The sequence below is a fragment of the Empidonax traillii genome, unplaced genomic scaffold (genome assembly GCF_003031625.1).
Source record: "Empidonax traillii isolate 1590-97213 ecotype Southwest subspecies unplaced genomic scaffold, ASM303162v1 scaffold602:size389650, whole genome shotgun sequence".
Lineage (NCBI taxonomy): Eukaryota > Metazoa > Chordata > Aves > Passeriformes > Tyrannidae > Empidonax > Empidonax traillii.
In genome coordinates, this window is record NW_020955795.1 from 275,419 (window position 1) to 302,658 (window position 27,240).

General features: G+C 45.3%; 1 protein-coding gene across 3 annotated transcripts; it reads left to right on the forward strand.

The window, feature by feature from the left end:
• Positions 1-359: 359 nt before the first annotated feature.
• SDC1 (syndecan 1) lies at positions 360-25,913 on the forward strand. Of its 3 annotated transcripts, none has more exons than XM_027898540.1 (5): positions 360-684; positions 21,059-21,140; positions 22,168-22,661; positions 22,881-23,010; positions 23,527-25,913. In XM_027898540.1, the coding sequence occupies exons 1-5, from the start codon at positions 628-630 to the stop codon at positions 23,691-23,693; spliced, it is 930 nt and encodes a 309-aa protein (XP_027754341.1). In that variant the 5' UTR covers positions 360-627; the 3' UTR covers positions 23,694-25,913. The 3 variants fall into 3 exon arrangements, with proteins under 3 accessions (XP_027754341.1, XP_027754343.1, XP_027754344.1); XM_027898542.1 differs by lacking the exon at positions 360-684 and adding an exon at positions 17,096-17,134; XM_027898543.1 differs by lacking the exon at positions 360-684 and adding an exon at positions 17,169-17,341.
• The last annotated feature ends 1,327 nt before the right edge of the window (positions 25,914-27,240 follow it).

A 27,240-nucleotide genomic window follows, 5' to 3' on the forward strand; every position in this document is an offset into this window, starting at 1 on the left:
ACGGGAAGGGAGGGCTTTTAACAGCATCACTATTATTATTATTATTATTATGAATTTTTATTATTTTTAGCGAGAAGGAAGGAAGCTCGGCGGGAGCAACGCCGCTGCCAGAGAGGAAATCTGGGAATGCAGTGCGAGGGAAGCAGCGGCTGCCGGAGGGACAGGGGGGGGGGCCAGGCGGGGAGGGGGCACCGGCGCAGGTATCCCGGCGGCAGGAAGCGGGGGCGGGCGGCGGGGCAGGGCGTGCCGGCCAGGCCGGGCTGGGGACGGGGAGCCGGGCTGAGCCGAGCCCAGCAGAGCCGAGGGGAGGGGAGCGGGGCGGAGGCGGGGCCGGCCGGGGGGTGGCCGTAAGGTGAAGGTTGTTGCAGTGGGTTCATTAAAAGACAGAGTTCAACTTCTCGCCGTCGCAGAACGCTGTTGGGAGGCTGGTTCCCTGGCGTGCGAGGGGGGAAAAAGGGAAAAGAAAAGAGGGGAGGGGAAAAAAAAAAAAAGAAAAAAAAAGAGAAACCAGGAAAGGGAGCAAAGCCGCAGCTACTTAAAGCAATCCTAAGAAGAGCGGGACAAGGAACGGAGACGGCGGGAAGCAGGGACAGGTTGCGAGCTCCCGAGGCCCAGCGAGGAGGAAGGATGATAAACGTGGTGTCCGTGTGGCTGGTGGCCCTTTGCTTCCAGGCTGCTGTCCCGGTGAGCCGAGCCGAGCGGAGCACGTGGGGCGGCGGGGCCCGGGCGGCGTGCGGGGCTGGGGCAGGGGGGGCCAGGGCGGGCTGCGCTGGGCTGGGGGGACCGCCCGACTCCCCCCTTCCGACGGGTTCCCGTAGGGGAGCGAAGCAGTGGCCAGCCCATCCCGGCATGGAGGGCTGCGGTGGCCTTTGTGCTGGCGGCGGGCTCCAGCCCGGCTGCCCCGGCAGCCTTAATTCAAACCAGACCCGCCGCGGCGGCTCCTGACCTGCCGGCGGCTCCGCCCCGGGGCGCCGCGGGCCGGGCGGGCGGCACTGCCCGGCTCCCCCCACCGGGACCGGGCACCCCTCGGGGCGCCCCTGGAGGGGCCGGGGGTGGGCAGGATGCCCCCGCCGTCCCTCTGGCGTTGTTGCGCCCCGGAGGCGGCGAGCGGCGAGTCCGGCTGAGCGTTGGCATGTGGCCCTTTGTGGTTCGGCCGTGGCCGAAGTCACGAGTGGTTCCTAAAGCGGGGACGCTCCTGCCGTGTCCCGGCACAGCCCAGGGGAGAGCGGGGCCGGCGGTTCCCGGCCGCCTTTGTGCCCGGGAGCCCCAGCCCAGTGGAGGGTACGCCCGGGGTCGTTAATTTCTGTCCGCTCAAACAAAGGTCCCGGTGCCCGGTTCGGCTGTGCCGGTGCCGGGCTCGGAGCCAGCCCCTCTCCCCGGAGCTCAGTAACCCCGCGGCAGTGAGGCCTGTGCTGTCCCGGCCCCGGTGTCCCGGGAGCAGCTCTGGTGGCCCGGGCGAGCCCTGAGCCGTGGGGAGCGCTGGTCCCGCAGCAGCCGCCGCCAGGTGTCATCCACGGACAGGGGATGGCTCTGCTACTGCTCCTGCTCCCGCCTCGCCTGCGAGCGGCTTTCCGCGGAAACCTGGCACCACCGCGCTGTGAAGTGCTGTGCTCTGCGCTCCAGGTCTGTGGGGTCAGCGGGTGCGGGGCAGGAGGCCTTGTGGCCGCCCTTTGACAGGCACGAAGCCCCGATCCCATCCCTTTCTCCTGAGGTAGCTCCCTATTTCACATGTATGCCCTGCCAGACCTGAGTGTGCACCGGTTGTGGAGTCGTCTCCTTTTGATGGAATAGGAGGAAAATGTGTGAGCAGACTGGTACATCAGAGTCAAAACTGGGTTTTTTTGTTTATTTGTTTGTTTTTGCTTTTTTTCCTCAAATGGAGTACTTGATTTGAAACTTGTCTGGGGATGACCTGCAGCAGCAGTCAGATATGGAGTGGCAGAACAAAGTACACAGTAGGATCTAAGCTGCTCAAAATACCTCCAGTTTCACTGTGCTGTTCTGTTTGTGAACCTGACATGGGCTATGGGCATGTACCCTTCTGGTCCACATGGCAGTGAGTCGTTATGACATGGCTAAAAATGACAAACATGTGAGCATAGCCAGCACTGTTCCATGGGGAGAGGGCTCTGCTTGCATCTTCTGAATAAAGTGGAAAAACTGCAGTTAATTTACAGTCTCTGTAGTGCATTTGGATAAAATCCTTCTGTGATATATATTGCTTACTAGGAATGATAAGGTCATGAAATAAATACTTGTCTGGAGTTTTCCTATGTGTAAGAGACACTTGGGCCTGGGTGACACTGCAGATCAAGGGGTTTCCGTGGTGAGCACATAGAGGAGCCGAAGTCCTCGGGGCTTTCTGTGGTGACTCAGCACTGAGTTTTTTTCCCTTCTGGTGATCACGTGGCTTTTTTCCCCATGTCGAAATGTCAGGGACATGGACTAAGTTGCCTTTCCCACCCATCTGGAATAATTATACTTTTGCATCAAGTGGCTGAAAACTTCTTGTTTGGGGCACAGAAGCAGAGTGGCCCTACACAATCCTTTGAATCTGCCACTGCAAAGTGGCAGATGAATCTACTACATTGCTGTGGGCACTGCCATGGTTGTGTTGGGTTCTTGGTGGTCTGATCGTTGGGAAGGGTGCTGCTGCTGCTGACGTATCTCTTGGCGCTTGGCTCTTGCTGCATGACTTGACTTGTCCATGCCTATTGTCATAGAAATAATAAACAGGAACAAAAAAAGTGACCGAACAATAGTTGTTTTTTTCCTGAGTACTTTTACCTGCAGGAATTATTCGAGAGGTTCCTGTTCTTCTTCAAGGTGACGCTTTATTGCCTAAAACACAATTTAGGAGAGTAATTACCCCAGTTATGATGGGGGCATGGATTTCCTTGGAATAAGAAGGCTGATACATTTTAACAGACTAACCTAATTATTCGCTCAAATGGAAACTGTTACATGGTATAACTCTGCCACCAAGCCAACTGAGCCAAGATACGCATTCTGCTACAGAAGACAGTGGACAATCTAGCCTGTGTGGTGAGGGGAAACATGGGTTTGATTGTTTTGTCTGGTGTAGGTGTATGCTGATGGTTGACACAAGCTTTGCAGAGCAGGCCGAACCTTTTTCCAAGGGTGATGTCATTGCTATCTGAATATAAACTAATTAGAAGAAATTAGGTAGTCCAGCCTAATTATTAAACATGTAGGCAGTGGATAAGGAGGAAACACTTTCTTCTATAGTACATACAGAGCAGCATCAAAATATTTATCGAGCACTGTAAACAGAGCTTCTTCATCTGAACACTCACTGGTGGCCACTTTACAGTGAAATGATGACTCTGTTGTCTGGTCAGCTCTGATTAGGACAACAACAAATAAGCTGGGATTTGTGTCTTGTAAAGGGGCTCTGGTGCAAGTTTGTAGTCTTTGTTCCAGGTTTCTCTCAGTTTCAAGTGGTGAGAAGAGCTAACATTTCTAATGGCAGCACTCTGAAACTTCTGGAAACCAAACAATTCTCTCCTAACAACCCGAGACAAGTCACAGCAAGTGCAAGAAACCTGTAAGCCTTCTAAAAGTAAACTACTGCACGAACCTGAAATGTAGGCTGCTGTTTTAGCAGCAAAATTGGTCCATTTTAAGTATGTGTTTTGCATTCCTAGTGCTTAGATGTCTCCAGGTGGCCTATATACTAGCATTTCATCCTAACCTTGCTTGAAGTGATTCATGTGTCCAAGAATCATACTAATGGCTCTGAGAGGGACAGTCCACACTTATTTCTGGCATCTGAGTAGCTGGGATTTTAGTAGGGCCTCCCACAGGGAGGAGAGAACTTACTGGCAGAGAGAAGATAGGACCCCTTTCCTGAGGAGGTGCTGTCAATTATAAAATTGCAGTGCTTCAGCATTGCAGCGTTAGTAGTTTCATCTTAATAGCTCTGAGATAATCTGGAGTGGGAGATGCCTAATACAGCACTCCAGGACAGCTGGAGATTGATGCACTCACTGTGTGCAAATGGCATTACTCCCTCGGGACAGCGTTCAGCTGATGTTAAGGCACTTAAATGTAGGTGTCTGTGTGTGCTGGGTGTTTAAGCTCTCATTAGAGTCATGGCGATGTAATCAGTGGAGCCAAAGAGAGCGATTATCTGACCAGCCCCTACACGTCAATTCCAAGGTGAGTTGCTTTGTCAGGGCTTTATTGACTAGATTTCTTGTTGCCCATAAGGGGAGCATAGACACTTTATTTTAGTGCTTTTGTCCAAGAGAAATTTAGCTCAAAGTGATAGACTTTTTATTTGTGAAACTTTCATCGTAACTCTCTCCGCAAACAGACGGGACAGGTGCTGTTTGTGCCAAGGGAACTGGCAAAGCAGTGGGAAACATCAGCTTTCAGCTAGAGCAGCAACTCTTTCCTGTTCTAGTTCAACTGGAACAGTGCCTCCAAACGATACTGTAGTCTTGAACTGCTAAAGGCTGTGGAAGGAAAAAGGGAGTATAGTTGGGTCCTGTCTCAGTGTTCTGAAGTGAGCAGAATATATATGAGTGGAAATATAAGTGGATGTGTTTTTGAGGGATGGTTGTGAGCTGTTGAGGAGGCATCAGTATTAAAAGACACTATTTATTTGTGAATTAGAAGTGAGGAACCTTTATTAGTTCTAGACTCCTGGTGTAGGCACTGAATTTACAGTGTGGAAATTGTTTTGACCAACAGTGCAAGTACTTCTTAGAGGTTTACTTTGGAACTGAGAAGATAACTCTTCCATGCAGAAAGCATGTGGTATCTCCTTCAGAGTGCTGAGTGTCAGTTTTGTTGACAGGTCTCTAAGTCAGAGCTGACAAACATACTTCACTTGAACTGCTGCTCTGCTGGCTACTGGTGTACCGCAGCAATGAGCCTTATCTGGCCTGGCTGGAGACCCAGGATAGTGCACTTTCTACTGTGGAGATGCTAGTGGAAAAGTTACTGTGCTGTGAAGCCTCACCTCAAGGTGAGATAACATTTGGACCTCCTACAAGCAACCCTTGTGGGGCAACATCTGCTAATGTGGTGGTTTCCCAACCTCTCCATTTCTCAAGCAGTGCTTGGCTGCAGTCGGTGTTCTTGGGTCTTGTGGAACCGGCATGGATCCAACAGAGTCTGTTAGCTTGGGCTCCTTGCCATGTTTGACTGTAATGTTGTATCTCACTGCTGAGACCAGTCTCACCAGTGGGGCTTGCTTTGCTGGATGGGAACCAGTGTGTTAGTGGGATTTGGATGGAGTTGGCAGTAGAACTTCCCGTTGAGTCACTGGAGTTGCAGTTACAACTGAGTCATGGAGGTGGTGTAAGTCATGGCTTTCCCTGCTAGGCTTCTAGTTTGAAACTCCTTTGGGTATTGATCAGTTAAAGAGATCTAGCTACTTCACTGCTGTGTCATGCTGCTGTGCTCTCTGGCAGAACTACCTTCTCCATAGCCCTTGTTTTTGCAACATGGTTCTCTTTCGTGTCCATTCATTTTGCCTCATAGTGTTCAGGCTTTTCTGAGTGAAAGGCCTTCGGGATTGCTATTGCAGAATGACTCCCAACTAAATCAAAGGTACTGATATAACAGATAGGGAACTGCCTGCCAAACAGCTTAAAATACTCATGGATGTCTTGCCTTGCATGGAGGCTCTGTGTTATTTTCATGTTCCACTGTGTAACTTTTCTGCGCTATTTGTGCAGTCATGTCAGTGTCTTAATTGCTAGTAGTGGAAACAAAGGCTGACAGTCTTGATTTTTGGCTGTAGGCAGTCCCAGGCACACACTCCTGTCAATCAGCCTTCTGCAAAGTACATCCAGTTCATGCAACAACTTCTCGGAGTGCTCTGGCTCCATCACCTGAGCGCCCACAAGCCGTTGCTGGAGAGTGAGGGGGTTGCTCTTTGTCTACCTCTGCTGCATGATGAAGAGCTTATTGCCTCTTAAATGTAAGGAAACTTGAACTCCATTCCAATTGGAAGGGGAGCATGCAGGATGCTTTCTGGGCAGCACTGCAGACCATGGCTGTCTTGTGCTTTACACAGGAAAGCTCTTGCTAATTAGTTTCTAATGCTGGTGGCTGTACACCTCCTGGTCAGAGCCAGTCCAGCCCCTTGCATCTAGGGATTACTGGAGGAGCAGACTGTAGATTGAAGCCAGAGGTGGGCAGGGGTGAGTGGAGCCAGTCTGCCTTCTGGAGAGCAAGCGGTGATTAACGTAACAAGTTCCAGATGAGAGCTCTTGTGAAGCTGCGTGTCATAGCAGCAATGCTGCTATGGCTGTGCTGCTATGGAGCCTCTGCATAGTCCCTGGGGACCAGGGCTGGCAGCTACAGCACTGAAGGAAGAGCCTACCTGGCTCTTTCCTGTCCCAGAACAGGATCCTATGCTACTGTATTGTATGCTCTGAGACCAGTAGAATGGAGACATACAAATATAGTTATGTATATATTTATATAGAGAGATATCTATACCTGTCACTCTATTTGTTATCCAGCTCATAGCAAAATTTGGAGGGTGTGTGCCCTGACCCCAGGATGGTGATCAGGGAGATTAGATGCCTATGCTCTGCACAACTGCAGGAACTCAAGAGCAGTCTGTTGATCTACCAAAACATCAGTCTCTGGTTAAAGCATCTCTGCAGAAGGGATAACCTGTTATCCCATTGACCAACTAATAGGAATCTTTAGGGTTAGAGCCCAGGCTTTCTTTAGTTGAGAAGTTGACAGGAAAGAGGAGTAAAGGAACCACAAAGCTTCCTTGAGTTCATATCTGACACAAACACTAGTGTATGTGATATTTTTCACTCACCTGCTGTGGTCTGTGCTTATGAAACTGTAATAGAGACTCTCACACCAGCACATTTGATGGACAAACGTGATTTGTCCACCTCACTGACTCTAACAGTGTGTAAGTGGCACCTACGTGCAGTGGAAAGGTGGTAGTGAGGCTTGCATCGAAACTTGCCTACAGCCTGCAGCTAGACAGCTTTGACTTCTAAATCTCTTTCTGTCCTAACTGAGGAATCATCTAGATCGTGACTACTTTCCCATCAGTGAACAAAGCACCTAACAAAAGAGGCTGACTCTGGCATGTCTGGGCAGTGGCAAAGGAGTGCTCTGCTATCGTGTGCTCACATCGACTGACTCATGGCCTCGCAGAGGAAAGCTGCTGGCTTAATCCTCCAGCAGCATCGGCTCCTCTCTGGAGCGTGTTTAACCCGCACAAAGTATCCCAGTCTGTGTCTGTAGTTGCACTGAGCTGTGAGACATTGGTAAGCTCCTTTCTACAGAAGTTGGGAGATGCAATTATGAATAATTAGAAGTTATTACTCTAGTAGCTGAAAAGTGCTAAATGCTCAATATCCCCTCCCCCCCCAGCATGCAGCCTAAAGGGGTTAAAAAGATTCACCAAACCTTCTTACACTGATTTTAGTAAGCAAATGTGGTGGGTTGACCCTGGCTGGATGCCAGCTGCCCATCAAAGACAGAAAATATAGCAAAAGAATAGTGGATTGAGGTAAGGGCAGCCAGAGATCACTCACTAGTGACTTGTCACGGGCAAAACAGACTCAACTTAGGGAAATTAATTGGTAATAAATTCAATCAGAGCAGGGTAATGAGCAGTAAACCCAAACGTTAAAAACACGTTTCCCTCCTTCTTGGGCTTAACTTTATTCCCAATTCTCTAACTTTTCTCCCCCTGTGGTGCAAGGAAATGGGGATTGCTGTCAGTTCATCACACGTCTCAGTTGCGCATTCCTCTTCATGGGAGGGCTCCTTGCACTCTTTCTCTGCCCCAGCATAGGTCCCCTCCCACAGGACACAGTCCTCTACAAACTACTCCAGCATGAGTCTTTCCCATGGGCTACAGTTCTTCATTAACTGCTTCAGTGTGGGTCCCTCCTGTGAGGTGCCATCCTCGGGAACTGGCTGCTCCAGAGTGGATCCCTCTCAGGGTCATAACTCCTGCCAGCAAACCTGCTCCAGTGTGAGCTCCTCTTTCTACAGAGCCACAAGGCCCTGCCTGGAGCCTGCTCCAGTGGGGGCTTCCCATGGGTTCACAGCCTCCTGCGGGCATCCACCTGCCCTGGCGTGGGGCCTTCCCTGGGCTGCAGGTGGATCTCTGCTCGCCCATCAACCTCCATGGGCTGCAGGAGCACAGCTGCTTCACCATGATCTGCACCACGGGCTGCAGGGGAATCTGGTTCAGGTGCTCTGTCACCTGGAGCACCTCCTGCCCCTCCTTCTGCATTGACTTTGGGGTCTACAGGGTTATTGCTCTCTCATATTCTCACTCCTCTCCTCTCTGGCTGCAGTTGCTCCTGTGCAATAACTTTTTTCCCCTTCTCAACTCTGTTATCCCAAAGGCACTTAGGACCATTACTGATGGGCTCAGCCATGGCCAGCAGTGGGTCTGTCTTGGAGCCCACTGGGATTGGCTGTCAGACACAGGAGAAGTTCTAGCAGTTCTTACAGAAGCCACCCCTTTAGTCCTCCTGCTACCAAAATCTTGCCATGCAAACCCGGTACAGTAAAATACATTGGACACAAGGTGTCCTGTGGCCAGATGAAATGCTGGAGTCCCAAGTGTGTAGAAAATCTAATTTTCTGGCCTATTCTATAACACTCCCCCTGCACATCAAACTGCCTGTGGGGAACCTTCCTGTGCATTATTTGGGGGCATACCAGTTGACAAGGCTCAAAACTGTGCCAGAAATCATTCTAATAATTTGATGGTGTAGATTGTGTTCCAGTGCCTGGGGATGTTCTCTGATGTTATTTAATTTACTAGTATGGATGTAGCCAGTGGGTCTCTGGCAGCAGGCCCAGAATATTATGAAGTTGTAAAAACTGCAGTATCCAGTAGAAGAAAGTGAAAGTTCATAATAGGAGATCACAACTCTTTTGTTGAAAACTGTACCTGCTTTGGATGCCTCAGAGAGATGAGCAACTACAGTTGTATGAGCAATCCTGCATAATCCATCAGCTGAGGGTTGTGAGGTGAATACTATGCACTTGGAACAGCAAAGCATTCAGTGTGGTGGTGCTGGTACATGTGATTCAGACTGTGCTTTCAGACTTGGTCTGTAAGGTGGTCCTTCAGCTTTTTATGCTCTCCTTTATTTAGAGGGAGATTGTGCTGACTGGTAGTCAGCGAGTAGACTTTGTTCATGTAAGTTTATTCCTATATGAAATATCTTTAGCTTAGTAATGTTTGAACAGGTTCTTAGAGGCCCAGTCTGTTGTTACATAGCTATCCCAACAGTACTCCTTGACAGAAACTGGTCTGAGCTATGGGGCATGTTGTGCTAGGAGCAACTTGGTAGTAAAGCACTTCACCTTGCCTTGCAATTTTAGTACTGTTTTATTGACTTGTCTTAATGCCAACAGTCTGTCAGAGGTGGAATTAGTGATGTCTCTTGTCTCTTCACAGCAAAGATGTATAAAACACAGGGGTGTCCAAATTACAACTCAAGTCTAAACAGTTGCTCATCTGAGGAATGAGGGCATCCAGATTGCACAAAAATGGTAACCTTTCCCACTAAACTCAAACCTCCCCAACTGATTTGGTGACTGCTCTGAAACAAGGCCACAGGGAAGACTGGTGAACAGGCTGTACACCCGAAAATGAAGGCAGGACATAACTCTATCTGTTACAGTGAGGCTTAGATAACAGCTGAGATCAAAGGGAAGCTCTGATTTATCTTGCCTTTGTAGCAAGCCCCTTATTCAGGGCTCTGCTATACAGATGTGGTATGAAATAGTGTAACTGGGTGACTAGGTCAGAGTTAGTTTAATCCAGTAGGTGCTCAGTCAAGAAATGCCTAATGTCCGTAAATGAAACGAGTGGAACAATAGGTAATGGGAGCACAATTGCAGCAGCAGGTTTTTTAAGACTTTCTGGTGGGAGGCTTTCATTTGATGCTTCAGTGTTGAAATTATACTCCAACACCCTCATGACTCAGCATGGAAGTACACCAGTCAGCTTCCATAATCTCACTGAGATGTTGCATAATTTAACTGTAAACAGGACAACTGCTGTCAGAACTTTGTAGTATGTGCAGGATTACCACTGATTTTGTAAACCGTGAACACAGAGACCATTAGTGTTTTAGGAAGAGGCACTGGGACCTTGATTTTCACCATTTTATATGGGTAGATCACTTGCTCCAGTGGCTGTGAGGTGTATTTCTCAAATGGAGTTCATGCAGTCTGAGCTGGGTTCTACCTTAGACTAATTCAGTGATTCAGACTAATACAGGGTCTCCTGTAGAGGCTGTTAAGTAACATGGCCAAAGGATCAGGCTGTGGGATGTCACTTGTCCTGCCATCTGGTGTGCATGTGTGAGGCAGAGACTGACGTAGTATTTGTTCAAGCCAGGCAGCTCTTTCTGGGTGCTTCCAGTTTCCTGATCCATGAGTTCTTCATTGGCGGGGGTGGGCTTGAAAGGGCTGGTGGTGGTGCTGTAACTGAGAAGTTTGAGTGTGAGTTTTGTAACAAAATAAAGCATTTCAAGGGAACATATGTCTGGGGTGTATGTATGGAAGATAGTTAGCAAAAAATAATTTCACAAGCATTGGACACTTCGTTGTGCATCCCTCTGAAGAAAATGTGGAATTTAAAAAAGCAATCAAGAGGGCCTTGTCTTGGATTGTTGAGTCTCAGCTGTTGTCCTGATATGAAAGATTTGATGTTAGTTCTGATCAGATCAGCTGGGAAGCTAAAGCACAATTGGATAGCAGCAGGCCTTGCAGCTGATGGGTGTTTCTATCACTCCGGTGTAAGCAAGTAGAAAGTAGTTTTTGTTATCTTTTACATATCCGATTGCTGTAGGATATCTCCAGTTACTATAGGATGTATCCTCTTGTAAAACATTAGGTCTAGGCAGTTCCACTGTACTTCTATGTAACTAATCAGAACACCTTGTCGGCTTTTTTGTTGTTGTAAGGCTAAATGTTTGTAGGTTTAAGTAGTCTCATTTTAGTTTACCGAGTGCTTTAGCTGAGACCTTTCAGTACTATGGGTTTGCGAGTTCATCTTTCTGCTGAGGTTTAAACAACATCCTAGCTTCTAGGAATTGCCCTAAATACAAACTCTTATTTCGATACACTAGGGATTTTTATCTGAAATTTGGATTTCCTTAGTGAAGCACTGCAAGCAATTTGCTGAAATCAGAAACATGTATGTATCACTGAAGGAGTGAAAATGCTTCTGTGATCCTTCAAGAGGATATTAGAGCTTTGTCTCCTAGCTCCCTGGCATATCCTGCATTGCTGGAATTCAAGGAGAAGAAGAGGGAAACTCCTGGTATTGAGATAAGAACTTGGGTCTTCTCCTAGCCATGTGTCTGGATGCCGAAGGTTGTTGCATTTACTCTTGTCTGATAATTGTTTGTGGCTGCATGTTGGCTTCCCTTCCTCAGGTGAGGCAGAGCAGCTTCTTTTTCCCCAGAATACTTTGTAGCACAGTGATCAGGTGGGTTTTGACTTCGGGACCATGTCTGCTCAGGTCAGAGCACTGGTGCTACTTGTGGTAGTGGTGTGGATCTCATTTGAAATGGGTAGTAGTTCCATCAGCCAAATTGTATGGCGTTTGTCTCCAGGAATCAGGTTTCCCTAGGACCAGAGGCACACACGTGTTTTCCTGGTGCTGCCGAGAGGCATCAGAGATGCACCGTGAGATGCACCAGCCTAATTTGAAGACTTGAGATGCCATAGAACATGTCCTGTAAAAATGACTTTCTAAAGCAGCATCTGATTTCTGAGCTGGACGGCCGATGATGACAAGAGCAAGTTGTGCTCCTGTGGGACTGATGTCCCTGAGCTGCCCCTGCCATGTCCTGATGCTGGTGTGCTGCAGGCTTGTGCTCTGTTCTGCAGTGATGGCCTTGGCAGGAGGAGTGTGCAGGGCTGAGACTCTCAGCATCCTGGCACAAGCCCTACGGCCACACGCTGACCGGTCTGAGCTAACAGGTCCACTGGAAGAAGACAGTCTCAAATGGAACAAATGGAGACGCAGTTCTTCGCTCAAACCCAGCCTTGGACTACATTCAGCAGTCTCAGGGCTGTAACTGATCTGCTTCCCTGGGAGCTGGATGGTTTCTGAGGAGAGGAGACTGGCTCCTCCAGACCACGCATGCTGTCCAGGAGCAGTCAGGCAGTCTGAGGCCCACTGCTGCACTTGCCAGGAGCTCTCGGTGGTTCTGTAGCAAATTTAATTCCAGTGACAGTCCTCAGTACTGATCCCATAAAACAGGGTGAATGGGTGTCAAGAGATGGGACAAAGAAAGGAATATGCACACAACAGAGGTCACCTGTTTTGGGACACTTGGCTAAGGATATTGAAGACTTAAGTTCAGTGTCTTTATACATGTTGCAGGCAATGATGCAAAGTCCAGTCTTTCCTTTAAAGTGGCTGTAGCTGCTTCTGTTTTGTGTGAAGTCAGTGCTCATCCTCACCTGCCTGAACTCTACAGCAGGGGCTGCATGGATATAGGATGAAGAGACAGCAGGGACCTTAGATTACGTCACTTTTAATTTCTTCTGCTGTCAAGAGGATCATATTTATCTGTGTTGTAGTTACAAGTATGCATGGGTAGTGAGTCTTGGGCTGCTGGAGTCCTTTGCTGGATAGGTTTTCATTTAATAAAGTTTTTCTCATCTCCAGCATACTCCCCTCTTTTAGCCTTACTTTGTCAGGGTTTCAGAGATGGGTGGCCCTCCTCTAGCCTTAGCTGAAACCAAGCAATTTTTGGTCTGTTCCTTTCCAAATAAGCAGATGAAGTAGCTGTTGCTATAAGAATGAATATTCTTTGCTGGTTTTGCAATACTAGGAACTAAAAAGTGCTGGTGACTAAGTCAGAGGGTTTTAAGACAAGTGAGGTTTGTCTGGTCTTGACTTAGGCAGCTCACTGCTCATGTCTCAAGCCAGCTGAAGTAGATTGAAATTAATTCCCCAGGATGAACTGGAGCTGTTAGCTGCATGGCCTCCCTGGGCTGCACCTACTTTGCACAACCCTTTGAGCTTATACACTGGCTGTGGCTTTCTTGTGCTAGCTCAAGAAATGAATGCCTGAACTATCAAGTATGTTAAAGAGCTGCAGGGAAAGATCTTTAAAGAAAAGTGGTTTATAACATAAAACTGAACTGGCTGCTTCTCATGAGATTAGCTGCAGGGAAATGAGCTTTCTCATTAGACTGCATCTTCAAAGCACAGACTGCCTTGAACGTGGGAGACAAAAGGGACCCCACTTTTGGCCATGTTGTGACAGCCTACCACTGATAGACAATTAAGCAGTGTAATTGTTGTGTGCCACGTCTGTGGCTGTGTTGACCTGTCGATGAGATTCAGTCTCTGGCCTGGGCTACATTGCTTGGCTGGAAGGAGCAGGTTGGCATGAGTGGAAACAGCGTATAGTAACTTACCTGCTTGATATATCATCCAGGTGCAAAACCAGGAGCACAGGCTGTAACTTGCTTCTCTGTATTGCTGAAGGACTGACCACCCTTCTAGTGGAGCTGGCTGAGAGTGAGTTGTGAGGCAGTTCAGTTCTTCTGCATGAGAACTGACCCAGTGCTCTGTGCACTCCTAGCAGCACACACAGCTGGCGTGCTGTCACTGCTGCCACGTGTTATGTGGCCATGAGCTCCCCTGACTGTGGAGTCCATGGCCCTCTTGGACTCCAGCTACTCCAGATTTGCTCAGCCATCTCTGCTAAAGGATGTGCAATGTACTCTTTGTCCAGGATTAAACAGCAATTGCACTGCACCTCCTGTAAAGTTCAGGTGACACTGGGCAAAAGCAGAACTGCTCCCGTTTTGAGCAAGACATCTGTCTAGCCTTTGCTACTGTGCACATGAGGTCAGGAAGGACTTAAAAGCACTGTTGTGAGACTTGGGAACAAACATTATCCATTGTGAGCAGACACTGCATAAGAGAACTCTCCCTACAGTCCCTCTCCTTGCTCATTTTTGTATGAACCTGTGTGGCCCTTTGAGTCAGCCACCATTTGCGTGTTGCCTGCAGCCTGGTGATGTGCATTTCCATAATGCACGGCGGGCAGGGGAATGTGTGTCAGCATCCCAGAACCCAGGCTGTAAATCTGTATGAATGCTTAAACAGCCCTGGCTGCCATGCTCTGCCCTGTGCCAACACAAACACTTGTGCATTCATGCACTGAGTAGGATCAGGGAACTGGTCCTGCTGGAAAATTCTTTGCATGATATTTTATCCTCTCTTTTTTTTTTTTTTTTTTTTTTTTTTTTTTTTTTTTTTTTTTTTTTTTTTTTTTTTTTTTTTTTTTTTTTTTTTTTTTTTTTTTTTTTTTTTTTTTTTTTTTTTTTTTTTTTTTTTTTTGGTTTAGCCAGACCAGTTCCCTGATCTGGTTCACTATGAGAGTGCACAAACAGATATGCAGGGGATGGTTCAGGAAGCATGAAGTGACATGCTCTCATGGAAGGTGGGAATTTAAAAGGCCCTGCTGCAGAATGTGAAACTCAGCCTGATGGTGACAGGCTGGTTTATTTTTGCTCTTGGCATGTTGATTGCTGTGTTTTAGTCCTACTTAATTAAAAAAGTTGCCCTGTTGCAGTAAGGAGAAAATGTAATGCTGATTGGGCAATAGTGTGGAGCCTCTAGAACCACTGGGACTGTGGTTGATGTGGGTGTGGAGCAGCTGGATGCTCTTCCTTGGCCACTGCATCTTGTGCAAAGATCAGAGTATGCTCCTACAGCTTGATAGAAAAGGAGGATTAAAGCCTAGTGGGCAGTCTACAGTCTGTTTTGTTCTGCTCATACTGGGATAGATCCTGTGAACTCTCATCCTGTTTTGAGTAGGTGTTGGAAGGTGTTTTGCTGCCTTGAGAGCCAAGTGCTAAGAGAAAACTTCGCTTGGATGAGAGTTCATGTTTCAAACAGAAGCAACTGCTTTTGCAGCTAGGACCTTCCCCTCAAAGATAGTTCTCTTCTCAAGTCACCAGCCAAAAATACAAGAGAAGGCCAGTAAGATTTTCCAGATTTCTTTATACTAATAATCTGATAGACAAACAGCCAGATTAATTGGATTACTTACCTCTAGCTGCTAAAACGATGCTTGCCCTGCTGAGGAAAAGAGCATCCTTTGCTTTCCACTTGCTTCCCTTTGGAAGGAGCACCCTGTGAGCCACTAACCAGCCTTGTTCCAGGTGACACAGACTGATGGATGGAAGGGTGGGGATGCTAAAGTTGGTTGATAGGCATCAAAAGCTTGTGGAGGGGGCATGAGGGAACAATGCCATCTGAAACAGGGAGGGCAGATAGTTTCACAGAATCATAGAAGGATTTAGGTTGGAAGGGACCATAAAGATCAGCTAGTTCTAATGCCATGGGCGGGGGGATTTGTAATGCTTTGAACAGCCTTGATTAGAACACTACCCAGGGATAAAAGTACTGCTTAAGTCTGGGCTGTCCAGCCCATGGGCTATTCGTGGGGTAGTTTGTAGCCATCTTTCTGGTCTTTGGCCTACACTTGTTAGTCTGCAACATTAGCTCTTCTAGGAAGAGAACTACTTAATTAACCTGCAGGGCCACGGAGCAGCACTGGAGTTTATTTTGAGCAGCAGGAGAAACAATGGAAGAGAATTTAGGTGAGATGGTGCCACATTACTGCTGACTTCTGATGAAGCAGACTTGCATGCAAGCTTCACTTTTGACTCATCATATATAAACATCAGTTCTGTTTCAGCTACTCCAGAATTTATGGCTGACTGTTAAAATTAAAGGTGTGTGTGGTCAGCTTAATGCTGCAGTCTATATGTCTGCAGGAGAAGGAGGATAGGTGAGGACACTGCCAGTGATTTTTTTTTTTTTGGTGTGGTAGTGGGTTTTTGTTTTTTAATTCCCTTAACCAATAAGCTGTCTTCAGACCATAAACACCTGAGATTGGAGTTAATCGTGTATGGGCTATTAACTGCAGAATATCAAGGTCTAACAAAGCTAAAGTTTCCTCCAGCAGGGAATTTTATCTTTCCCTCCCCCCACACTAATATCAAGATTATTTTGAGGTTAGAAGCTCTTCAGGCTGCTCTGCCTTGGATAGCATTTCTGTTAGTGGAACTAGCTCTGCTATTCAATATATAGGAAAGACAAACCCTTCTGTTTGAGTTCATTTTAGAGCTGTTCAAATCCTTGTGAAAGTATTTTTCTAGTTGGTCTAGTGTCCTATTTGGTAGCCAAATTACAGGGCAAATGCTTGTCTTGCTCTTACATATACCTCTCAAACAAGACCAAACCATTGGTTTTGCCTTCCATAAAGTTGGAATGATCTCACAAAATGCTTAAGGAGGTGTTTGAGGTGGGAGAACTCCGCTCCTTCCTTTTCAGCTGAGTGAGAAGGATTTATTAGGAGAAAAAAATGTGCAAATTTAACAGCTTTATTCAGATAATGGAGGATTTCAAGAGTTTTTCACACTGCAGATCGCTAACTAGGATTAATAATAGTGGGATACAAATCATACTTAATCTAGTTTAGGGCCTGTAGCAGCTTGTGGCAAAGCCCAGTGTTTTTGCTTACCTCAAAGAGCAATTTGAGAAAAGCTATTTCCTTTTGCATGTATCAAATTAAATAAATGTGGTTCCCAGTTTGGGCAGGGTGAGATTCAGCTAATAAACTATAAATCTCCCCTTCATCATGAGAGAGTACTTCAGATCTGTGCTGTAGCAGGAGGGAGCTCTGTGGCAGCTGATGGAATAAGTAAAGAAAGACTCGTATTCGGACTGACCAAAATGAGGACTGAAGAATAGTTAAATATGATGCTTAAAAAAAAAAAAAATCTAGAGTATGTCAGACTTCTGGAGCCAATAATATTGCTAATGAGTTGTGAAAGCCTGGCCCATTGTTGATTAAATTGAAGATGCCACTAAGCAGCTTTCTGGTTGTCCCAGCAGAGCTGAATAACTATTGTTCTGCAACAATACAGTGCTCAGCAAGAGCAGAAGCTACCAGTCACCCCAGGGTTTCCCCTAAACAGGCTGCTTTGATCCTTGGGGAAGGGGGTCTTCTGCTGGTTAATGCATGTCAAAAATACTGTTAAAAATTTCACCCCTCACATGCAACTGAATTCAGTAACAGCAAATCAAAAGAACTGGGCAAGTATTTCTAAACAGTTATCTCAATGGCTGAAAAAAACCCAACAAAAACATACGAGCTTGGTAAAAAAGCAACATGTTATAGGTGCACTATAAGAATTCAAAGTTTTTTGACTAGAATACATGAGATACCACCAGAGATCCTTCAGAGGATCCACTGCCTGAATTTAGATGTGTTTATCCAACCTCTCTGTCATCAGTTACTGTGTGAATGATTCACAAGTAGTCTTGGTGGACTGAAAAACAAACTGGATTATGATGGAAGTAATTTCTAAAACCATGTCCACATTTGATTATATTGAACAATCTGATAATAAATTTTTTAGATAAAGCAATACAAAGTTGTTGGTAGAGTAAGCTTTTTTTAAGCTGGAATTTATTTTCAGCTCTTCTGTATGATAGCACAACCTGGTGACTCAACCTGGATTCTGTGCCCCTAATCCTCTTGGCTAATCAAAACCTTTCCTATTGGTGTAACTCAGCTGCAGTAAAAGGTCATGGAAAAGCCTTGACCATGAGTTGTTTTTTTGTTTGAACAGCACAGTCCATCTTCCTGATGCAAACCCAAATTAGTTCAATCCCTTCTGATGCTGTCCTGAGTGTTTTATGTTAACCTTGCTGTATCTGAAATCCTTCAGCAGCAGATCATTATAGAAGCATGACCTTTCTGCAGTACTCGTATTCTGTGGTGCCATAAGGAGAGGTTACTGCCTCTCATGCCCATTGAATGTGTAATCTATGGAGCAAAAAATGTAGTCTTTATATAACCATACAGTTACATAAATTAGGCAAATGCTCCTTAATACTCATCTGTCATGAAACTAGATGATCTCATGAAGTTACATCACCTTGTGGGTATTCTAACTGCTATCCACGTGTGCATAATCTTATACTGTCCCTTGCGTGTTTGGGACAAAGAAAGTCTCTCTCAGGTCCCAAGCCTCGAAATGCCTGGTCAAGGGGAGATGCCACAACAACAGAGGAGCAGCTTGGGGACAAGAGCCAACTAAGTAGTGGCACACATAGTAGGACACACATAGTGGAACTTCACTGAGTTCTCATATAAAACTGTGAAAAGCAGACTTTATTAATCCTGATTCACGTTTTCTATTATTCTCTTAAGTGTAGCAGCCAACTTCAGGGCACAGGAATTGGCCTGGGTCTGCCTTTGTGTTCTCAGGGTGAGTGCTGAGCAGCAGCTGGACACCTCTACACTACAGCACCATGGGTCTCCATTGGTCTAACTGGGCTGCACTGGCCTTGCCTCTTCTGAGAGGGACCTGGCTATCCCTGCTAGATGCAGAAATCAAACCAGGATTCAAACAAGTACATAACAAAGGTTATGGGGAAGCTGAACATGCAGTAGCCTGGGAAGAGGCTCAGAGCTCAGGTGTGAGGGGAAGTGTGGCTGGACACACTCGATAACAAGAGAGGAAACATGGCATGACTCACAAGCCACCTCACCCGTTAGTCCCACAAGGGCAAGGGGTGCAGGCTCAATAGACAAGATCAAGAGTTGCTATTTCATTTTTTGACAGTCTGTGATCCTTTCAGGAGGGTTTTTTAGGGTCTGCAGACCAACAGCCTGTCCAGGTGTTCTTGGAAATCCTGTATGAGCTACCCCTGGAGACTCAGATCTTGGGGGGAATTTAGTCTTTATCCTAGCTAAAGGTGTATGGTGACATAAACTGTATTAGCAGTCCCTTTCTTCAATGAGAAGCTGGAGAGATTCTATTCTAGCTGCTTCAATGTAGAGTTTTCTCATTGGGAGGAGAATGCACCCCCCCACACACACCTTTTCCCTTTTTGCAATGTGTCTCCCTTTCGCACTCAGCCAGGCTGAGTGGAAGAATGAAGGGTTGTGCTTGCCTCTGTTAGAGCAAGAAATGAGGGAGAAAAATGGTCCCCAAGTCCCCATCAACAAAAATAGTGCAGTTTCTGAAGCCTGACTTAGCTTCTGAACGTACTGGAAAGGGCGAGGGAGATGAGTTTGGGAAGCCTGGCAGTTCTTTCTTTATTCTCTATGCACCAACAGTTCGTACTCTTTAATATTTGAAGTGTAGTGAGCTCAGCTTGTGTGAGTCACCACCCTTCGACACGAGAAGGAAAACATAGGGGAAGTACTATCTGACCTACTTTCTGTGGAAGACTGCAAAGGCCCAGTGCAAACAAGCAGGGACAAATCTAAAATTCCAAATTACCTCATGACAGGCAGTTAAGCAAGAGATCGAAGGGCAATTTACTCTAGAAATATGCTTGCAGAAGCTTCAGGAATAGTGTTTTGTGGCTTTGTTTTCGGTAGGGAAGGAAAGTGCTAAAAAATTTAATGTTTATATGACAGGATTTTGTTCCTACTTTCTTGTTATTAAAGAAAAAAAAAGTCTTCTAACTACAATGATTGCAAAGAAGGGGTAAGATCTTGGACCTGATTAGGTTGGTGGCAGCCTGGATACTTGTCTTCAAAGAGGTCAAATCTAATGGGCTAGTTAACCACCTTGGAAATTAGTTGTTCCATGGAAACATGGGGAATGGATAAGATATTAAGGATAGAAGAGAAAACTGGATAAACCTGTGTCATAAAAAGAATGAAGAGGAGATAAGGCAAATAAACACATCCATTGTAGGTAATTAAGTGACAACAGAGAGCTGGATTGCTTTGACAGTACACACTAGTGCTGGCTAACTTCTTAGAATGAAGATGAGTGTTATATTCATTTTTAAGTGACACTGTGTTAATGCAAGCTAGAGGAATACTGTGGGCCTGGTTGCAAAGCTGCAAAGAATGCATGGTCTTTTTTACGTAATAAAATAAGATTTCCCACTCCATGGGATGCCAGGGATCCCACAGCTTGGATGATGCAATGCAGCATCTAAACTTGAAGATGGGACAGTGCTGAAAAGGGGTGACAAGGGCATCTTGTGGATGAGATAGAAGTCAAAATTTGGGAAACAGAGAATGTAGTTGGATAGGAAAAGACAAAATTCAGGAAAAGTGACTTACAGGGCTTTGGTTTGAAGTGTGAGAAGGGTGAATGACTTGTTAGATAACGGTAGCCCTACAGAAATAAACCTGGGGGCTAGTCATGAGCTGAGAGTCAGGCATGTTGTACTGATAGGAACAGTAAGTGTATACAGCACAAGCTAACAAGATTCATGAAGTAATCACTCCGAAGTAATTAGTAAACACTAAAATAGTGTTGTCTTCTTTAGAGATCCTGAGCAGCTTCGAACATTGTGTGCTATGCCAAACAAGTGCCACAGAACAGGGGGTTGGCCTCTTGTTTCGGCAACTGAACTTCCGTGCTGGTTAGTGTACTCCACGGAGTGTAAATGGAGAAAGCTCAGGGCTGTATTCTCCTGCGGGGAAGGCTGGCTGCTGGACTTAAAGTTTGAGTTCCCATGCTCAGAAAGGGACTCTTATTCTACTTCTGGTTAGATGCTGTAGTTTCAGATATGTGAACAGTGTCTGAAGGGCTCAGGAAGGGAGAGAAGGCAAACTACTTTTTCTCCCCTCCTTTCTGCTCCTTAGAATTAATGCAGTAATTTGCAGGTGAAGAGGTTGATAGATAGGGAAGACATGAGCAGTCAGCTTTTGACACAGACTGGTTATGTTGTGTAAGGACTGGGTTTCACTACCAGGATGTAGCTCTGAATGGATTCCTTGCTTTCTTCTTTCCCAAAGCAAGTGTAGCCTGGAAGCAGTGCAGAGAAAGGAGATGGCAAGACTGACCTTTCCAACACCAAACAGAGTAACCAAAACTACTCTTTTTGGGAAGTGGGCTGGGACAAAGGAAGATTAAAAAAATGCAATCTGAACAAAGAAAGTTTGTATAACCTCTAGGAGCCCTTAGAGGACTCGGTGCAAGCAACATGATAACTTTTATCTCATCACTGACACACCTTTTTTTCTCCTTCTCTTTAAAGCAAACTACAAATCTGAATCTTCCCCCTGAAGACCTTGATTCATCTGGTGATGAAGATGATGCATTCTCAGGTTCAGGTGCAGGTGAGTTATTAGCACCCATGCTGTTAGTGCTTGATCTTTTAGAATGAGGCAATTGAGATTGTGATGAACATGCAAGTGAAGGGGGGTGGTGGGAGGAATCACAGACACACACAACCCTGTCCCAGAATATGAGAGCTGGGAACAGAGAAAGAACCTAATCTGTTAATCTTATATTGCTTGAGATACCAACAATTAGCAGAAAAAAAGTTGTAGGAGACTTGAAAGGGAGCAGAAGTAGGTAGACTCCATGTGACTGCTAATGTGAGATGCTGTGTGAAGAATGTTATGAAACTCTAGGGATTCTTTACTCGTGGGGAAAAGAGACCATTAGAAGAGCCTTTATGAGCTAGTAGGAGATACCATTTAAGGGTGTGTAAACCCCAACCAGCCAACATACATCAAGAGGAAAATGTTATCTGTCATCAGATGTGTGTGTTCCCATGGGCCATAATTTTTTATAAGCAGAATGAAGGGAGTTTAGGGTGGGAAAAAAGTCTATTAAAATGATTGCTAAACTACATGAGAGAGATCTTTGGTGTTCAGTGCTGAAGTTGAGGAGATGCTGCTAGAAAAGAGCAAGCTATTGAAAGCTGAAGCTTCCTTCCAGCCACAGGCTTGTATTTCAGATTAAATTCTGCAGGAATAACATACTGAAATTGGTGCCAAATGTGCTAGTGACAAACGGTGTGACTGCTCTGAATCAAACAAAGTTGTTACTGTGAAAATAGTCAGATAATCACCCTGAGGAACCAGTGTACTGAAAGCAGACTTCCCTCTTGTCAACCTCACCGCAAAGAGACTGGCACTTTGCTTTGGGGAGAAGCAGATGACTAACAAAGTATTGCTGATAGCCTGTTGGTCTGTCCCTTCCTTATTCCAGAGAAAAGGATGAGGAATTACAAACTGAACTGCTCTTATTATGAAAACTGGCTATGCAGGTTAGGCATCCTCCTTAGACCAGTGTCCTGAAGATACTATTAATAGGTCTCTAAACTGGCCAAGGATAATATTTTTTTTGCTCTTGCAGGTCCCCTGACTGACCAGTCTCACACCTGGAGAATCCAAGGAGAACCAACTAATTCCTCGGTACTGGCAACACCAGCGAATTTCAACGAGCAGCTATTTCCTGGGATTGAGAGCCGAACTGAAAAAGAAGCAATATCTCCTTCTGCAACTAGTAATCTAGTGACAGAGGAACCAGTTGTAGCTGTGAAGGACGAAGTAGCTGTCCTGGGCTCACCTGATGGGAAACCAACTAGTGACGTGGTCACAACAACAGTGAGAAGCCCCACCACTCACTCTCCTTCAGTGGTTCATGTAACTCCTTCAGAAACCTCAGGTGTGGTCCATGAGCTCGAACCTAAAATCCCCAGCTCTGATGTGCCAGACACTAAAGATGTCCCTGAGCCCCACTCCACTGTCCATCATGAGGGAGACAGCACTGCCATCCCCACGACGACAGCTCCTAAGGATGTTGTTCCTACACAAGAGGAGGTTTCTGAAGATGGCTCTGGAGACCCGGTGAGGACTGACAGTTTTGACACCTTCTCTAGGCAGATGGCTTTAGTACTATGCAATCAGTTGGTTTGGGAGAAAAGGATGGTAATTTATCAAAAGCAATGATAGATTTAATAGGTTATATTGGTGGAGGGTTTTAGATGAAAAAAACAAAGCTGTGGAAAGTCTCTAGTAACAGATATGATGAAAAACATGAATAACCTGCCTTTTATGTCCCAACAGGGAGACTTCATCTTGACTAAAGATGAGGATTTGGTCCCCACCCAGAACTCAGAAGTACTGGCTGACTCTGGGAGGAATGCCAAAGCAGCAGGAGCCTCAGGAATTATGGACAGAAAAGAAGTTCTTGGAGGTACCAGATATTCTGGATTTCTAGTTGGTAAAAGCAGATTCCCATAGAAGTCTTCAGACAGGAGCAGCTGCAGTTCTGCAAGTGCATCTCTGTTGGCATTTCAGAAGCCAACCCTTTACGTTAGGCCTCTGAAATGAGGGTGGTGATTCACAATTCTGTGTTCTCAAAACCGTAACAAGGGCAAATATTAGTCTGCAAGTATTTATCTGCAACTTTATGTTTAAACCTATTCCTTCACTTCTCTCAAAAATTACAGTAAAATTGCTCTATTGCTGCCTGGATCAAATTACTAGGGTTGAACACCATAGCCTTGTGTGCTTTGTAGCATGGCCTGCTTGGAGATCTGGCCCTAGGGTTGGCTGGTATCGCTAAGTGGGTGCTTGGTGATGGCAGGGTGACTGTTTGGGAGGGGGCAGTAGGGCAAATTAATTTCTGGAACAATCTGGAACTTAAAATCATAGTAGCGTTATCTGACGTGGCATCTGGAGTAATTTATGTCTTTTTCTCTCCTTCTAGGTGTTATTGCTGGAGGACTGGTAGGCTTAGCGTTTGCAGTGTTTCTAGTTGCATTTATGCTGTACAGAATGAAGAAAAAAGACGAAGGCAGCTATTCACTGGATGAACCGAAACAGTCTAACGGAGGATACCAAAAACCACACAAACAAGAAGAATTCTATGCATAAACACTGATCTTCAGGACACTTCTTATTCCATCTTTCTTGGATTCTTCTCTCCCTGCACGTGGACCTCCTAGTGTGCTTTGCATTAAACTTAAGCCATATGATCATTGGGTTATTTGCCCTTACCACTTTGCCATTGGAAATCTTATAACTACAAAGTAGATCTGGATTCATTGAACATTCCCCGCTTTCTTGCACAATTTTTTTTTTTTTTTTAACAGAATTGGGACTGCAAGTTCCTAAACTCACTTTGGTTTATCTAGAGACTGCTGGGGCAGGCGGTGGGGAGAAGACAAGGGAGCACTGTATGTATAGAACTATTGATATTTAGGGAAAGGGCTAGCAAGAATAAACAATTATCAGTGCTCGAATTCTGTAGAGCAGGGATCCTTCCTATTTAACTCATAGATGTGTTTTGAGTGTAACGTGGCTGTGCTGGGCAGACATTTGATACACTTCAATCCTCTAGCTCTTTATGGCCTCTGTATTTGGAGCACTTAATGCCTATTAAACATCAAGCTGAACACGATTTGTAGTGCAAGTTGGTGTGAGGGGCAGAGTAAACAAATGACTGTCACATGGTTTAAAATAACTTATATTTTGGAAGCATTATCCCATACTCAGAACCAGCTCCTAAACAGTTGGTACACAGACTAGCAAAAAAAACAAACCCCGAAGACCCCAAAACTATGTAGAGAGTTAATTTTACCAATAGCGTTGGACTGTCCCACTACCCTCTTGCTCTTTCAAGACTTATGTAAGTAGATTTTTCTAAGCAGTTTCATCTCAGACATTCCCTTTGTTAGGTGCAGAATCGAGGCTGGGCTGTCGTGCTGTTGATGATCTCACCCCGCGCTACCGTGCAGTCGGCAGGTGACCGATGGCGTTTTGGGGCACCTTCCTCTCCACACGTGTTCACCGTGGTTGTCTTGGAACTTGATCTGCCATCTGTGCCATGGAATGCCTTGGCACACGGGGTGGGAGATGGAAAGCAGCACGTCATGACCTTGCAGCTGAGGAGCAGAGAAGCCTCTGAAACGAGCCTGAGGAAGGCCGAGTGTAGATAGCCTTAAACAGACACAACAGTCTGTGTGCTTGGCTCTCGCTGCTCCGGAACGGCTCTTCAGAAGCTGTCCCTGCACTTTGGAGAGAAGCAGCTCCAGGGATGTCAGACTAGTAAGGGCCAAAAAGCACCTTCTGAGAAAAGTCCGAGTGCCTGAAGCTGTGTGTGGTCTGTGTGTGCCAGATGCCAGGCACTGAGGCCTCACTGAGGGGCTGGAGCTCTCCAGAGTATCTCAAACTGAGTGAGGAGACAAGTGGGGTGTTCTGTACAAAGCCTTACTTCTGCTCTGCCTTTGAGTAGCTTCTTGCCGGTTCAGCTCCTCATCACTCAGTGCAGAAGGCATGGGGTGGGTGGAGGAGTGTTTACAACTGATGTAAATATTTGTACCTTTGAGCCAGAGGGAATGATCGGAGAATATAGGAAAATACTGCAACAGTTGGTGTAAGTGTTGCACATTAACAGTCAGACTCAAAAACCTGTGTAATTTAAATGAAGTATAAAACACTCCTGAGCTGCTCTGCAGCTAAAATTGGTGCCTTCTCTGCAAACTCAAGAAAAGAACCCAAAACTTCTTGATTCCAAACCCTTCTTTATGCACACAGAGAGCTTGTGCATATGTGTAGCTGACTGTTCGTAAGTAAAGCTGCAACAACCATTATGGTTTTTTTGTTGTTTTTTTTTTGTTTGTTTGTTTTGTTTCTTTTTTTTTTTTTTTTTTTTTTTTTTTTTTTTTTTTTTTTTTTTTTTTTTTTTTTTTTTTTTTTTTTTTTTTTTTTTTTTTTTTTTTTTTTTTTTTTTTTACTGAATGAATTTTTATAGGTTAAATGCAATGACCAGATGGTGTTAATTTCAGCTGTAATTCTTTGCTTTGTATAGGAATGTAGAAATGTTGTTTGATAGGTCTATCTATGGAAAGGTTCTTGTAAAGCACAGGAAGATAAAGTAGTAAACTTCAGTTGTACCTCACAACCTTGTTAGGGAAAAAGGAAAAAAAACTGTATATTTTGGTAGTCTTAACTGACAGTTTGTGAAACAAACATGACATTCTGTGTTATTTAAGTGGTACAAATGAGATATGAATTCTAACAGAAGTTGCAACATTCGGTTATCTATATGCCATGTAAGGGTATACTGCAATAAATGGCATTTTGGCAAGAATGTGTCTGACTGGTGAACACTAATCTGTATAATACTTTAAAAAATAGATGTGGTTTTTAAAACTGCCTAGGTCTTTAAGGAATTTGAATTCCAGAAGTGTGAATTTTTGGGCTAAAGATTCAGCTCAGCATTTGACAGGTAAGAGTGTGGCCTCCTTCCCTCTCACCTTGCCTTGGGTGTCCAGGTTGCAGTGAGCTGCTCTGCCTGGATGCAGAGTGTGGAATAAATGGGCTGTGGTGGAGATGGAAGGACTGAGTTTAGAAGACTTGCCTTGTTAGCCAAACAAAGCTGGAAAGTGTTTTCTAACTTCATGCCAACTTTGCCAGTCCCTTAAACTGGGTGAAAGGCTTGTGTAAGATCAGAGTTGGCTGTTTTGTGTTGAAGTGCCTTACCAGCTACGAATTCTCTTCCGTGGGGGTTTACCAAGACTTTTGCTTCCACTTTTCTAATCAGTGATACTGCGGGAAATTAAGGTGGCAGGGAGGGAATAAAATAAATTGCTGAGGGAAGTGGAAAGTTTCTGTGTGAAAACCCTTACAAGTGCAACACTTGCCTCATCCTTGTTGTGCACTTGAGAGAAACTTTGTTGTACCAAGAGTGAATAATTTACAGGAGGGCTGGTCTGCCTCTGTACTCTGGCACAGGTTAGCCTGGGTTTTCCTGAGTCACATTTCTGTTCACTGTGCTTCCTGACTTCCTTCTTTATCCATGCTGGAGCAATTATCACATTTGCTCTTGTTCACAAGTGAGATGCAAAGAATGTGGCTGGCAGAAAAACTTGACCCCTTCTTTGTTCTGGAAAAATGAGCTGGAGGGTGTAAATGCACCGAATGTCAAAGAATGGCAAACTATGAGAGAAGGGGGACTTTACACAATTCTCACGTTGTCAGGTTGTATTAGAGCCTATAAAGGAAGCTAAAGCAAATCTAAAAGGCTGTATAATCGTGTAATTGGAATAGAGAACAAGAAAAAAAAAAAAAAGAGGGCCACTCTACAGGGGTACTGAGAAGAAAAACTATTTCAGGCATTTCATAAATGCCTCATCTGAGTCTTCATCAGGCCTAGCATGTATATTGATGAAAAAGAGTAGTGGAATAAAGGGGCAGGGTGAAATTTGTTCTATTTGTGATAGCTGCAAAACTTAAAAAAAAAAAAAAAAAAAAAAAAAAAAAAAAAAAAAAAAAAAAAAAAAAGCAAACCCTAACCTTTTAAATATGCAGGAGATGAGACAGAGGCTCAAAACCAAGTAGTTACTTGGCATTCTGGGGTGATGTTTAGCTCATAAAACTGGAAGCCTGATGGACAGAATTTTTAATAAGCTTATAAAAT

Bases quoted from the DNA above. Each gene is read 5' to 3' on its own strand.
- SDC1 (XM_027898540.1), top strand. From the start codon at position 628: ATGATAAACGTGGTGTCCGTGTGGCTGGTGGCCCTTTGCTTCCAGGCT. The intron at 21,141-22,167 runs GTGAGTTATTAG...TTGCTCTTGCAG, and splicing joins ATTCTCAGGTTCAGGTGCAG to GTCCCCTGACTGACCAGTCT. The intron at 22,662-22,880 runs GTGAGGACTGAC...ATGTCCCAACAG, and splicing joins AAGATGGCTCTGGAGACCCG to GGAGACTTCATCTTGACTAA.